This window comes from Siphateles boraxobius, unplaced genomic scaffold (genome assembly GCF_051911475.1).
Source record: "Siphateles boraxobius isolate OS27281-9 unplaced genomic scaffold, OSU_SipBor_1 5, whole genome shotgun sequence".
Lineage (NCBI taxonomy): Eukaryota > Metazoa > Chordata > Actinopteri > Cypriniformes > Leuciscidae > Siphateles > Siphateles boraxobius.
This window is the reverse complement of record NW_027509141.1, coordinates 18,365,594-18,382,090: the sequence shown is the minus strand read 5'-3', so window position 1 is coordinate 18,382,090 and position 16,497 is coordinate 18,365,594. Positions and strand designations below refer to the sequence as shown.

Sequence of the window (16,497 nt, the reverse complement as noted above, 5' to 3'; positions counted from 1 at the left end):
CTACGAATTCTGTGGAAATTGATAAAAGTGGTTTGGGAAAAGCAGGTTGTACCTAGAGCATGGCGCAGAGCAGGGGGAGTCTTTATACCCAAAGAAAAAGATGCTACAAGCATCAGTCAGTTTCGCCCTATTTCACTATTAAACGTCGAAGGAAAGATTTTCTTCAGCATTATTGCTCAGAGATTGTCAACCTACCTATTAAAGAATGGCTTCATTGACACTTCAGTTCAAAAAGCGGGCATTCCAGGATTCTCAGGATGCTTAGAACACATCAGTGTTATCTGGCAACGAATTCAATCAGCTAAAAAGGAGAGGAAGGAGCTCCACGTGACATTCCTGGATTTGGCTAATGCATATGGTTCAGTGCCACATGAGCTTCTTTGGGCATCATTTGATTTTTTCAGGGAACCGATGTCGATAACAAATTTAGTGAAAGCCTATTTTGGAGATTTGCTATTTAGTTTCTCAACTCCAGAATTCAGCACTACATGGCAATGCTTAGAGGTTGGAATAATGGCAGGATGCACCATTTCTCCACTGGCTTTTACCATGGCAATGGAAGTAATCATTAGGGCATCAAAATGGGTAGTAGGAGGAGAGCGCTTGGCTTCTGGGAAGCGACTACCACCAATCAGAGCATACATGGATGACATGACAACCATGACTACAACGGTAGCCTGCACTAATCGGTTATTGGGGAAGTTAACAGATAATATTGAATGGGCACGAATGCAATTTAAGCCCTCTAAATGAAGGAGCATCTCCATAATTAAAGGCAAGGTAGTAGATAAAACATTCTTCATTAATGGTGAGGCAATACCAACAGTTTCTCAGAAGCCAGTGAAGAGTCTAGGGAGATGGTACGATGGGGATCTAAAGGACACAGTTTGAGTGGGAGAAGTTAGACGACAAGCAGTGGAAGGGTTGAAGAGCATAAACAGCTGTGCTCTACCAGGCAAACTGAAACTCTGGTGCTTTCAGTTTGGTCTACTGCCAAGGTTGCTGTGGCCACTGACTGTGTATGAGGTTTCTTTGACAACAGTGGATAAGCTGGAAGCGTTAATAAGTTCATACATCAGGAAATGGTTGGGAGTTCCACGCTGCCTCAGCAGAGTGGGACTTTATAGTAAAGGAGTATTGCAGCTGCCAGTCTCTGCTTTAACCGAGGAGTTTAAGTGTGCCAAGGTCAGACTGGAAATGACTTTAGCAGAGTCACGCGACAAATGTGTAAGGGAGACAGCCCCTGTGGTAAAAACTGGTAGAAAGTGGTCAGCAAAGAAATCTGTAGTAGAGGCAAAGGCTGACCTTCAAATTGGGGATATCGTGGGACAGGTACAGCATGGAAGAGGGGGTTTTGGGCTCAGTTTAGCTCCTCCTAAATGGCACAAGGCAGGCCCAGCCCAAAGGAGGAAGCTGGTAGTCAACGAGGTGCGAAAGCAGGAGGAGAGGATGAGATGTATAAAGGCCATTTCCCAGGCCAAGCAGGGAGAGTGGATGAGATGGGAGAGTGTGGAACAACGCAAAATGGGCTGGCAAGACCTTTGGTCAATGGAAGAGAGTAGGATCAGTTTCCTTATTAGGTCAACATATGATGTTCTCCCATCACCGCAGAACCTAAACCTCTGGGTAGGAGAGGATCCATCTTGTCCTTTGTGTTCATCACCTGCCACATTAAGGCACATTTTGACAGGATGTAAGGTGGCTCTTAGCCAGGGTCGGTTTACTTGGCGCCATGACCAAGTATTGCGATGTTTGGCTTTAGCATTGGAAGGCAAGCGTAGTATGACCAATAAATTGCCGCCTGTTCTAGCAAAACATTACACGCAGAAGACAATATTCCTCCGCCCAGGCGAGCAACCACCAAGAAAAGGTGCTAACACCAATTCTCGCCCAGGACAACTGGAAGCTGCTAGGGACTGGAAGATGCTGGTTGATCTTGATCAACGGCTTATTTTTCCACCTGAGATTGCCACCACTAACCTACGACCAGATATTGTTTTGTGGTCTGGATCAGCACGCATTGTTCAACTGATAGAGTTAACAGTGCCATGGGAGGATGCGGTAGATGAGGCATATGAGAGGAAGAAACTGCGGTATGCTCATCTGGCCACTGAAGCAGAACAGCGAGGATGGAGAGTCCAGGTTTATCCAGTGGAAGTGGGTTGTCGTGGTTTTGTGGCACACTCTACAACCCGGTTCCTCAGAGACGTCGGATTCAGTGGCCAAGAGTTGCGTCGTACAGTAAAGAACTTATCTGAAGCAGCAGAAAGGAGCAGCAACTGGCTGTGGTTGAGACGGAAAGATTCTAGCTGGCTGTGTACAGGCCGCCATGCTACGGTTTCGTAGAATTCTTGAAAACTTGAAAGGTCTGTTGGTTTATTTGTATAGGTTGTATAGTATTTACAGTCATTACGTTCCTGTGTATATTGCGTGAATGACGGGTGGTTGGGCAGATATTGTGTTTTGCGGTAGGTTGTATGCCATACGGAACCGTTGCCACTGAAACTGCATATTAACGCACCAGTGGGGCTCGACAGCCTAAGTCAAACGGGTTGGCGCGTATGGTTGGGTTGCGGAGAGATTGTGAGATTGTGGTTAGGTCTCAGCAGCAACTGTTGGTTTATTTGTATAGGTTGTATAGTATTTACAGTCATTACGTTCCTGTATATATTGCGTGAATGACGGGTGGTTGGGCAGATATTGTGTTTTGTGGTAGGTGGTATGCCATACGGAACCGTTGCCACTGAAACTGCATATTAACGCACCAGTGGGGCTCGACAGCCTTAGTCAAACGGGTTGGCGCGTATGGTTGGGTTGCGGAGAGATTGTGAGATTGTGGTTAGGTCTCAGCAGCAAGAGGGAAGTAGAGGTCAGTAAGCTGGGCTGAGTTGAGTGGGGGACGGAGGGGGTGACTCTGGGACGCCAGAGTCACTGTCGAGCCCTCTTGAGGTGTCGTGGGCTAGTCGACGAAACACTGAGGACGGAAGGTGCCCACTTGAAGACCCTAGAGATGTTCCCTACTCCGCTCAATCCAGAGGGTTGTTATGGGGGGACCGCACTGTGGTTGCAGCCGTTGTGTGTGCTGACGCGCAATACACTGTATTAACACCAGACAGAAAATTCATGTCACCAGATGGAAAGAATGGATGGAGAAGCATAGGTTACTGTAAAGCTACGTCTTAGTTGGTGATTATCTTGGCGAAAGCCGAGTACAAATCAGCATGAAGTTTTAACATCTACTCTCGTGTAATGGAAATCATGTGTCAACATATAATCAGATATGGACAATGACGACTTTTATGAAAAATAAATTGAAAAATGTAGTTACAAATGAATGTTACATACAAAAATGCTTTTGTCTTGTGATTTTCCCTTCAGACACGGTTAGTGAGAACCTACACAGACAGTGGTTGACGTGTCCTGAATTTTTTTTCCAACAAGCTTATTAGAATGTGTATTGAAGCAGTTAGCAAAGATCTTCAAAAGCTTTCCCAGGGCTCCATTTCAGGCAGGCTGAAGAGAGACCTCAGCTTAACACAAGGGACAAAGAGATTTACAGTGAGATTTGTAGTATAATTCAACGATCTTCTTTAATCTTTGCACGCCACAGAGCTTCCTCCTATAGGGCACCCTTTTCCACAGTCCATTGAAACAATTTCTGCTTCATCTAAATAGTAATTCATTAAATTATCCTCAGACATATTCTTATTTCTTCAAGCTGCAGTGTGAATATTAAGAGGTTGCATGAATGTGGGGTAAATAAAGCCATCAAAATGTTTAGACTTCTCGCCTTTGCAGCCTCGTCGCATTGTAATATCGCTTGCTCTTACCCGCTCGAAAAAGGATCTGAGATGAGCTGTTGGCGCCACGTTCTGAAATATGAATGTGACAAAATAAATTATAAATTGACACTACCGCAAAGCCTGTTTCAGGAGTCGAGCAGTTTTGGTTCAGAGGAAACCAAGTTATCTTTTTTGACACGAATATACATGCTCGCCATGATCCGTGCTCCAAAAACAATGTGTTATCGCTTGAGGTTTGTCTGCATTTAATTTTAACATCAGTACCTGCTTGCAACTTTAGTCTGCCTGTCAGAGACTACACAGCTGGGCTCAGAGTGAACAAGGCAGCTTTGTCACTGGTGGGAATAAGCTGTGCACAACTTTGGCTGTAGGACTGCTTTTTTTAAAGATGAAGGTCCCAAAGAGCCTGTCCCACTGAAACACTGTCCCTGCATCTGCTTCCTCAGTATGGTTCACTTCTGCTCACTGGTTGGAACGCCCTTGAAGTTTCTGTCTGATTCCTCACCTCACCCTCTGGATGTCTATTAAAATATCTTGATTCCCCAGTAGAACTTTATAGTATTCAGCCATAATACCTTCTCTTGTCAGCCAATAATGTGCAAGTAGTGTGTGTATGGTGTGTGCATGTGTATAATCCACCAGCCGTAGATTATCATATATATATATATATATATATATATATATATATATATATATATGGATAATCTATGGCTAGAGGTGCATTAAACAAATATATTTAAAAAAGTTAAAATGTTTAAAGTAATATTTTGTGAAAAACACTAATTATGACCAAATTGTGTCTGTCTAACTGTGTCTAATTGTCTGTTATGATGATTTTGATTTAGTCTTAATTAGTATTATTTCATTTGTGTATTTGTTTAAGTATTGCTAGTCTACTTGTTTTGTTTCAGATTATCAACAACAACAAAAAATAATAAAATGACATGAAGCAAGTATACTGTATCCACTGTTAGTTATTAGTAGGCAAATTAAATAGATGTGTTTTATAGAAGTTTCATTTCACCACAGTGCTGAAAAAGCCCATAGCAAAGGGAACATGCTCATTATGATGTTGACAGTGGAAACACCTGTTGTCATTTGTTGTTGCTGAGCAAAATGGTGCAAATCCCTTCCATAATTCCTTCTGCAAAACCTACTTTTATTTATTTAAAAGATCTGTAAAAGATCCACTGTATTTTTCCACTTTGATTCTGAAAAAAAAAAAACTCAGTGAGTGTGCAATAGATGGACAGTACGAAACATTTACCTCTGCAGCGCTTGTATTTTCTCTGCTGTGATTCCATGAACAATCTTTTCCAGCACATCTGTGTCTGCACTTGGCGCTACCTTCACTTGCTCCCTGCTGAAGGCATATCGTCCAATGAGCAACCCCAGAGCAAACACACCCAGCCCTGCTAGCAGGTATTTAGCCAGACAGGTCCCATTCCATCTCTGGGCCTTGGGTACCGCTCGACTGAAACGAGAGACGTAATTAGGGTCCTCCTGGAGACGCTCAAAGCGTCCGTGAGGGGAGACGGAGGGTTGAATTGGTTCCAGGTCTGGGTCCATGCCCCCGCCAGAAGAGCTGCTCACAGGTTGATGCTCCACACACTCCAGCTGGAAGCGGTCCAGGCCCGGTTCCTCCAGCTCCTTCTCCATGTCCCATTCCAGTTCCAGGGAAGCTGTGTGAAGCTCCACACTCTCCAGATCCCGCACACGGAGAGAACCGTGGCCAGCACGCACTTTCCTATACGCCATGTCTGTTACTGTAGAGACATGAGAAACACACACATATATAATTGGAATTAGTTGACACCTTCAATTCTTGGCTATACTAGGGCTGCAATAACTAATTGATAAAATTGATTATTGATAATGAAAATAACTGGCAATGATTTTGGTTATTGGTTAATCACATCTGTTTACTATGCATGGGAAACATCAATTCACATCACTTTGCATTGAAGAAAGAATTTCTATGGAAAAAACACATCTGGAAAATAGTGTTGGAAAAGAGCAAAAACCAAGTTTTCCTAAAAATGAGAATGACAAAACAAACAGAAGCAAATAGTGTAATGTTGCTTGCCCTGTCATATGCTTTGACAAATATATTTGTGTGCCGTTTAATCATTTGAGACGCATTTTCCTCAGTGCATAACTTGGATTATGTTTAAATGTTAGACAGCCACGCATATAATTTCATTTTGCAAACAGGCTTGTACTGACGACAAGTGGTTCTCCGTTAAACTTTATAGACTTCAGCACATCAGACAAATGGAGTGCAAAAAATAGGAGCGCAATAACATTTTTTTTTTCTGAAAGAATTCTTGTTAAACTTTAGGGTAACACTTTATTTCAATGGTACATTCAAGACATTCTACTAACTTTAAGTAACTTGATACTAACTCTCATTAGAGTATTAGTAGATTGTTTTCTTAGTATCTGCTAACACTTTATTTTGATGCTCCCCAACAGACATTCTACTGACTATAAGTAACTTCGCAACTGCATGTCAACTTGTTTCCGCCACAGAATAAAACAATTTAAAAGATAATTGTGACTTTTTATCTCACAATTGCGAGTTTACATTCCGCAAATCGCGATTATTCTCAGAATTGCAAGTTATATATATATATATATATAAAATGTATCAAAATGACTATTAATACAATTTAAACTGTTTTCTACTTTAATATATTTCAAAATTTACTTTATTCCTGATGGCAACCATGGAAACACATTTTCTGAATTCATTGATGAAAGAAATTTCATAAGAACAGCATCTTATTTATTTATTTATTGTAACAACGTAAAAGTATTTACCCTCACTTTTGATCAAATGAATCTATCTTGAAGAAAACAAGTATTTTCTTTAAATAAAACCACAAATATCCCATACTTTCAAAGCACACTAAACTTTGCTGCCATGATTTTTATTAGCCAGTGTTTTGTGCCAGCTGGACACACATCACTCTCCACACAGACACAGAACTCTCTCAGGGAGGGATGTACAAGCTCACAGTTTGACTGTTGCTGCTAAAAAAGGTCATTAAGGGTGATGACTTGGTTGCCTCAAATTCATAAAAGAGAAACCATTGTCTCTATGTACTATCAAATTTAACAATCCCTTTAAAAGACAACGCCATCAAACTCAAAACAGCCCAATCGATAATGACAAAACTCCAAACCGCTCAGAAATTCCAGACTGCACGCAGGGCCATTATCCAGTCAAACTGAGTCCCTGAAATAGGTTGCCTTTAAAAAAATTACAGAGAGAAATATCTGCTGTCGGCACTAGGCAAAGGGAGCTGGAGAACCCTTTGATAGTCACACTTAAAATAGTCATTTAGAGGTGGGGAGAAATCTGTTCTGATAAAGGGGAAATAACTCTGCAACTACTAAACATTACCATTCTATACACGTTTCGTCGAAAATGGCACCGCCAAGGATTTTGCAACACATTTCGCATATTCACTTTGAGCATTTGCACTACCCCTGTCTTTTTATATCATTTGCAGTACAGAATTTTTCTGTTCTCAATCTTTTTTTAGGGATGAAGGTAATGATTTTGTCTGCATGCTTTCACTTTTAAATAGGCCTCACAGAATGAGAGAAGGTGGAAATGATGTGTTGTTGTCTCTCAACATTAATCTTCAGTGCTCCACAAAACTTCCATTATTCTAGGCCGCCGTTCAAGAGGAGCGATCCACACCGGAGCTTCATTTACACTCTGACCCGGGCAATGATATGGGTTGTCAAACTCTCAGGACAGCGCTAACCCTCATCTCCTCTGCACACCTCCTACACCCGTGCCTCTGGCTCTTTCCTCACAGACTGACAGTTGACGTTCAATCACCAGAAACATCAGTAATTTAACGGCTTTCGACTACCCAACAGAGCCATCAATTAAAGTAGAGGGGAATACACCGTCTTTGGCTTTTCCTCAGTGATTGATGTTACTGTGAAAATGGAAAAGATGCTTCTTCACATGCTCTGTTTCCACTCTAAACATGCACCTAATGGGTCAATGACATGAAGCAAATTTTTTGAGCCAGGTCAAAAATGCAATTTCTGTGATTTATTATTATAGTATTGTTATTATAATTTCAATTACAAAATTGTGTGAAGTGGAAGCAGGAGCATAAAGTGAAAAATGTCAGGTTTACACACAACTGCCCAAAAGAGAAGAGAACACAAGGGAAAAGCCATATTTAAAGGGGTCCAATAATGGTTCTAAAGAGAACATTATTTTGTGTATTTGGTTTAATGCAATGTGTTTAGGTTAAACAAGTAATTATTTTACACATACTGTACATTATTGGTGCTCCTCTATGCCCCGCCTTTCTGAAACTTATACATTTTTGCAACGCACATTGTTCTGAAAGCGCGGTGTGCTCTGATTGGCCAGCGATCAAGTGCATTGTGATTGGCCCAAAAACCTTAAGCGTGTGACGAAAATGTCACGACCCATACCATTTGGAACATCAGCTCCCAAAGCAATAATGACAGGCGATAATGTCGACACTACCTTATCAATTCGAGCCCGAATCTGAACCGGAAAATGCAGTGACCAAGCTGATCGATCAACTTTGCCAGCGTGACTGAATCAGATCGTATCAGATTGGTACTACAAACATAAAACCATGTCTGCATTTGTGATCGTAGAAATGACAAGCAAGCGCAACACTATACTGCTCAAAACTCACCTTTGAATAGTTAGTAGCAAGTTCTTCAAATATGAAAACATACTTACTGGAGTAAGTGTCTGTGATTCGAGAAACGCCAGAATTAACTTTGCAGATCTTATACATGCACAAACAGCTACATAACACACTAAAGAAAAAGGAAAACAAGAAATCGCATCATATGACCCTTTTAAAGTGCTCCATTTATGCTATTTGAAAAGGTTTCCTAGGTTTACAAGGCATCCAAGGTCAACAACACTTTAATTTTCTCATAATGTACATCTCTTTTCTCACAGTGTCTGAAACAATTAGATAAAGGACGCGGTATCTATGAACCCTCCTTTCCAAAAGCCTACCCCGCTCTGATTGGTCCGATGGCCGGGTCTGATGTGATTGGTCAACCTCTTACAACGCGTGTCAGAAAGGAAATGGCCAATTGAAATGGCTTAATTTTAGATCCAGAGGCTTCCTCAGCACAGTGATATGGAAATTAACGATGGTATAATTTTTACCATATCAATTCAAGGCCAAGTCCTCATCCTGAGAATGCAAAGCTGATTTGTTTTCGCAGCCCTTCCAGGCCTTAACTACAACTACAGTGTTTAAGGGCAGGTCAAAGTAGACGTTGTTTGCAGGCAGCCAATAAAGCCTGGAACTACTGAAAACTCGTTTCAGGTCTTTCAAAATTGGTTCTTTCTTTCGGGAGACAGCAACTCTATTTATTGTGCACTGTGATCTTTAAAACTTTGCAGACACTTTACATTCACAAAGAGCTATAACACTTAACATGAAAGGTAATATCTGAAAAAGCATTATGGAAGCACTTAAAAAAATAAGAAACCCAAGTACTTTTAATACATTTTGTTATATCTTAGAGATGAAAACAAAACCGGATGGATGGATGGGGTGGATGGATGGATGGAGGGATGGATGGATGGGGTGGGTGGACGGATGGGTTGATTGTTTGATGGATGGATGGATTGATTTTTTTTTTATTGTAATTAAATTTACACTTAAAAAAAAACATATGAAACCAACATGAATACATACATTTCTAAGAACTTGGTGCACATTTTACACTACAATTAAAAAAAAAAAACATTTTCCTTTTTACTCATCATGGACACTCTTATATGTCATAGACCCATTGCAATATTGATAATACAACAAGTGTCATTGACTAATAATTGCTTTAACAGTCCCCTTAAGTGCATTTCAGCTGGATTCACAACAGGACCATAACCACATTGTTTTGTCCATGCCCTCATTTTATTTGTTAGAGTTTGATTTATACTAGGACCAACACTGTTACTCGCTGAACTATGGCCAGTGGATAGCAAACACCTTGTGTTTCTGGATTTATCTTATCAATATTTATGAAACACGTCAAAGCAGCATTTATGTTTCCCTGGAATAGGTAAAGACAGGCTGAGTAGATCATGTCACCCCCAGTGGTGGAAGGCCCAGGTACTGCTCGGGGCAGCTGAGAGAGCATGCAGGGAAAAGCAAGAGTAATGGCACCTATCAGAAGATGCCAGAAGTTTCTTGGCCTTACTCCCACAAGATTTCTCCAGCATGGATGGTGTCCTCTCCATTACATACCCCTAATATACCATGGGCACCTCATGGATGTCACAAGCTGTTAGACCTACAGCAAATTGCCTGCACAGAGCACACTGTACATCGAGTTAACATTATCTGCTGCACTAGAAGCGAGGAACTGCCAAAAATCTATACATCTGTCAAATTTAATTTTAAACCAATTGCTTAATTCGCTATCAATGATGCATTAGAATTATTAGATCTAAAATAATAAATTTACACCACTTTCTATGTACATGTAGATAGTATTCTAAGAAAATCATATTAGCAAGGATTCTAAATCTAATATGACAACAGATCATTTTAATTCATATTATTAATGATTATATTTCTGTTTTATTCTAGATAAAAAACAAACAAACAATAGATCATTTGACAGGATTATCAAAACTGTGTACGATCCTATTTTGAATGTGTGTCCAAAAAAAGCTTGTTTTTCCACTTGTTTATGCTTAAAAGAAGTGCAAATATCTGTTCTCTGAAAAAAAGCCATATCATCTTACATAGTTTTGCTTCTCAAGTAAATTCATCTTGTTTTATGGATGTTTAGACATTTTTTACTGGTAAACAAGACAAAGACACTCATTAAGAATATGTTTTGCTGTGTAGTGTTGGTAATTATAAGAAATAGATATTGTATCCGGACTAATTAAACATAACAAAAGTAAACTGCAATAGCACAGAAAATACAATAATAAAAAAAATACAGATGTCTTTGCGCTCAGTGTTTATTATCATGTTCTTTTGTCTTCACAGGGGGTGAAGACGAGGGAAAGTACAGAAAAACAAGCAGGAAATGAGAAGAGAGACATCTCACAGTGTTGTCTCGCTTACCTGTCATCACTTCTGACATGACCTTGTCAGTTACCTTAGTTAGAGGGCATGAAACTAGCTGTCAGTCATGTTGCATCGGGCCAACAACACAAGTCCAAAAAGAATACGTTTGCAGCTAATGAAAACAGACATTCTCCATCCTCACACAAACCTCACAAAACGTCTCTGGTTACGTTTGTAACCTTAGTTCCCTGAAGGGAACGAGACGCTGCGTGAAACGCTGTGGGAACGCCCCTGCGTGAGTGAGTCATGAAGCACGTATGAAATCAATCCAATGGCAAGACGGAAAGTCATAGGCGGGTGACGTCATAGACCACGAAACTATAAAGCACTCCCAAAACACAAGCGCATCAGTTTCTGATAAAACTGAAGCAAGTGCTCACGGGCTTCCCGGGAATAGGGCACAGACACGCAGTGTATCGTTCCCTTCAGGGAACTAAGGTTACATACGTAACCAGAGACGTTCCCTTTCAGAGAACTCGAGCTGCGTGAAACGCTGTGGGAACACTAATACCAACGTCACCATACGAGCAAGTGTCCGTCGTGTGTAGTGAGGGCGCACATTCGGACGAAAGCACCTGCACCCCTGGAGTGGAGCTGAAGTCAAGGTGGTACAACCTGACGAATGTATGCTGTGATGACCAGCCTGCCGCATCACAAACATCCTGAAGAGAGACTCCTGACAAAAGAGCCTTAGAAGCAGCCATACTCCTAGTTGAGTGAGCTCGGACAGCCAAGGGTGAAGGCTGACCAGCCGACACGTAGGCAAGTGTGATGGCCTCAACCACCCACTTGCTCATCCTCTGCTTAGACGCGGGACACCCCTTTTTGGGTGGTCCAAAGCAAACAAACAACTTTTCAGATTTCCTCCACAGGGCAGCTCTGTGGACGTAAGCATCTAAAGCCCTAACTGGGCAGAGCAGATTAAGCTTCTCCTTGTCCGACGTCAGAAAAGGAGGAGGACAGAAGGCTTGCAGTACAATAGGCCTAACAGTATTAGTTGGGACCTTAGGAACAGAGAAAGGAAGGAGAAGGAAGGAGAAAGGCTTTTACCATGCACCCACCGGGCAGTTAACTGGGTCCAGCCGGTGTTGCCCACACCAGAACGTGAAAAGTTTTCACCTCAAAGCATATAATTTCCTCGTGGCCGGAGCTCTGGATTGGAGGATGGTCTCATCGACCTCAGTCGAGAGACCAGATTCTATGAGCTGGGCCCCCTCAGAGGCCAAGCCCACAACTTCCACAGCTCTGGGCGGGGGTGAAGAAGCGACCCACTCGCCTGAGTGAGAAGGTTCCTCCTGATCGGAATCTCCAGAGGAGAGCCGACAAGGAGAGATACCAGGTCCGCAAACCATACTCGGGCCGGCCAGTACGGGGCTACCAACAGTAGACTGACCCCGTCCCGGCGAACCCTTTCCAGAACTCCTGGGAGCAGAGCAATCGGGGGAAATGCGTACAGACGTGAACTCGGCCACGTCTGTACCATAGCATCCAACCCCAGAGGGGCTGGATGGCTTAGAGAGAACCACAGTGGGCAGTGTGATGTCTCTTTGGATGCAAACAGGTCTACCTCGGCACGACCGAAATGTTTCCACAGGAGCTCCACCACCTCAGGGTGGAGTTTCCACTCCCCGGGCCTCGGCCCATACCTCGACAGGATGTCTGCCCCTTGATTTAGATACCCTGGGATATAAATCGCCCTCAATGAAAGAAGCTTGGCGACCCAACTTGTATAACGGGCGCGAACGCAGACCTCCCTGGTGATTTATGTAGGAGATCACCGATGTGTTGTCTGACCGGACAAGAACATGATGACCCCTCAGGTCTGGGAGGAAGTGTTTCAGAGCCTGAAACACAGCCAAAATTTCTAGACAGTTTATATGCCAAGAGAGATGATGGTCCTGCCACAGACCCTGAGCAGGGCGACCACTCATGATCGCCCCCCAGCCCATGAGGGAGGCATCCGTCGTTAGCGTTACACGACGACAATGATCTCCCAGCACGGGCCCATGAGATAGGAACCAAGGTTCTTTCCACATTGCCAGGGCGCAAAGACAACGTCGCGTGACCCTGATCATGCGGAACGGGTTTCCCCTCGGGGAGAACCCCTTGGTCTTGAGCCACCACTGCAACGGTCTCATGTACAACAGGCCGCAAGGAATAACATTGGATGCTGCTGCCATCAGACCCAACAATCTCTGAAACTGTTTGACAGTGAGTGACTGGCCTAGCTTTGCTTGTTTGACGGCCATAAGGATCGAAGTGATACGAGCAGGAGACAGACGTGCCTGCATCATCGTTGAATCCCAAATTACACCCAGAAAAGTGGTCCTCTGAAGCGGAGATAGCACACTTTTCTTGGCATTGAGCCTCAACCCCAGTTTCTTGATATGAGCGAGAACGACATCTCAATGCCGAGCCGCCTGATGCTCCGATTGAGCTAGAATCAACCAATCGTCGATATAATTTAAAATGCGGATGCCCTGGAGTTGCAGCGGAGCCAGAGCTGCATCCATGCATTTCGTGAAAGTTCGGGGAGACAGTGCCAGGCCGAGCGGAAGAACCCGATATTGATACGCTTTTCCCCCGAAAGCGAACCTCAGAAACTTCCTGTGTTGTGGAAGGATGGAAACATGGAAGTATGCGTCCTTTAAATCTATCGTGACAAACCAGTCCTCGGATCTGATTTGTTACACGATTTGTTTGAGAGTAAGCATCTTGAACTTGAACTTCCCTACTGTACGATTTAACAGGCGCAGATCTAAAAAAATTGGACGTAACCCACCATCCTTTTTCGGAACGATGAAGTACCGGCTGTAATAACCTGACTCCCTGCTGGGAGGAAAAACTCGTTCTATAGCCCCCTTCAGCAGAATAGTTTTTACCTCCTGTTCCATAACCAGAGCCTGCTCGGGGCCCACCACTGTAGGTAGGACTCCCCTGAATCGAGGCGGACGAGACCTGAACTGAATAGCGAAACACCTTTTCGACTGTCTGCAGGACCCAATGAGATACATTTGGAAGGTTTTTCCACTCTGCCAAAAAATCTACTAAGGGTACCAGCCTCTCGAGGCTGGCCTCTGGAATATTTGGAGCTGCAAACACAGCATAATGACGCCAGAGACGTCAGGACTTCTTTGACGAAGCCTTCTTGGCCATAATGACTGTCCTCAGATCAGACTTACCGCTCGAAGACTTTGTCTGAGAGCGCCGCGTCTCGTCCCAGTTCTGCTGAGGGAGGAGCACGAGACGCGACGCTCTGTTTCTGTTGCGCCCGGTGTGAGGAGCTGGTAGACGGCCGAGGCTGCCCCCGCCCAGCAGCCCCGGAGACAGCAGTTGAAACCGGGGCGTCCAGGAGGAAAGTTTTCTCCTTCTCTTTCATATTGGAGAGGTTTAACCATAAATGTCTCTCCGTTGCCACCAGGGCTGCCATAGAACGGCCCACTGACTTGGCCGTCTCCTTGGTGGCACGGAGAGATAAATCTGCTGCCTGACGAAGCTCTCTAATCACGTCAGCACTAACCTCCTCCCCTTCGCTCACATCTTTAAGCAGATCAGCCTGATACCCTTGAAGTATCGCCATGGTATGAAGGCATGATGCTGCTTGACCTGCCGCTGAATAAGCTTTGCCCACAAAAGCCGAAGTATTTCTTAAGGCCTTGGTGGGCAATGCCGGTGTCTTAAAGGACGATGCCGAATCGGGAGAGAGATGGCTAGCGAGAGTCTCCTCAGCCTTCGGCATCGCCCCGTAACCATAAATCTTAACCCCAGATATATTGGAATAAGTGGAAGTCTGTTGACTAAAAATACGTGAAGATACAGGTCTTTTCCAGGTTCTCGACACCTCAGTGTGGAGGTCTGGAAAGAAAGGAAGACACCGGCGCGGAGGCATAGCGCGAGAAGGCAAAAATCTTTCATCTAGTTTAGATTTTAATTTAGACTCCTGCCTATCAGCTCAATGCTTAATTTTTCCACAGCTCGAGTGAGCATGGTCTATATTCACACGTGTCCATACACAAAATGTGGTTCTAGCACACAACCATAATCATACTTTGCATAAACACTGGAACATGAAATATAAACTGTATCTTAAATGTGAACACTTGATGTATAACTTCAGAGCTGTGCAAACCTTGTTAATGCACGATACTAAAAGTATATAGAATTTTTAATCAGGGAATTTACAGGTTTATGTTAATTTATAATGAATTAGATTAATTTAATAGTTTTAAAAGCATCTATTTATTAAACGCATTTAACACATCCACTACTTTTATAATGGTTTCATTCTGTTGATTAAGAAAACACGTCTCGACATTCAACATTTTGAACTTGTACAGTGCTACCCTCATGTCAGAAGTTTTGTAACCTTTGAATTAGACATGTGCAGGTATTCGGTAATGCGATAAATCGCGGTAATGAATATGCACGATATTGTTATCGCGGGGACTTCGAAATACCGTGAAAAATAATAGATCCGAATTTAGATTTTTAGAACGCGCATCAGCTTATTTTCCATCAACCGCTTAAAAAACAATGCATATATGCTGCGCAAAAGACATGTGTACTTTGATGTAAACAATCCCCACATCACATGTATAAGCACTGTGTGCATATAGTGCGCACTCTAGTCTAATGTAAACAATCCTCACATGGAGAAGAAGCACGGCGGAAGGAGGAACGCTGCCGACTATTTATCCCCCGCATGGCTGCCAACTCTCACGCATTCAGCTTGAGACTCACGCAATTGACACTTTCACACGGTCTCGCGCCACACATCCATTTTCTCACCCAGAGAAAAATCGCGGAGCAAAGAGGACACTGACACCGACAGACTAGACAGAGCAGGTTACTTTTGATATGAAAAAAATATCAGCTCTCAGGTTTTATAACGAAATTCAGACAATAAATACTGTTTTGGTGCTTGTAAATGTGACGTGACAGATCGCGCGCCTCAGATCAAGTAAACCGATCATCTGTTACTTTTTATTAAAGATACAGTACAACCCACCGAAAGGTACGTACTTTCGATCAATCAGTGTTTTTCAACCACGGAAAGAGGTCAATAACACTGCAGGAGAACAATTATGTCACAGAACGTTACATTTACCTCAGGAAAGCCATTTAATGTTAGTTGACTATAAGAAAATAGCTATAGAGAGGAGTATTTTGCTAAATATGTGCACTATATTATTTTAATATATGTTTACTTGTCATTATATAATTGTTATTATAATGAAAATTACGGCATATTACATTTTTATATTTATATTATTATTATATTTATATTGTATGCATTATATTTAATTTCTCTCTGTATGTTTACAGCATTATGTGAGATATATTTTTTCTTGAGAAACATTTAAATGCAGGCTATCTACTGTAGCCTACCTAATATTTATCCAAATGAGTCAATATTGAATCAAGATTGAAATTAAATCCAAGAATTTAATTGAAATCATGAAAATTGTGTTAAGCAATAATACAAACAGTAGCCTCAGTAACCATGTAAACATTATAACATATTGTCACTAAAAAATAAAATTAATGTTTTGACAATCACAATTACACAT

General features: G+C 42.4%; 1 protein-coding gene across 1 annotated transcript in view; it reads right to left on the bottom strand.

The window, feature by feature from the left end:
• Window positions 1-16,497, bottom strand: part of naaladl2 (N-acetylated alpha-linked acidic dipeptidase like 2) — a 406,458-nt gene that overhangs the window by 282,402 nt on the left and 107,559 nt on the right. Inside the window, 1 exon segment of the mRNA XM_077203075.1 lies at window positions 5,071-5,569. Coding sequence (XP_077059190.1) covers window positions 5,071-5,569 — 499 coding nt within the window.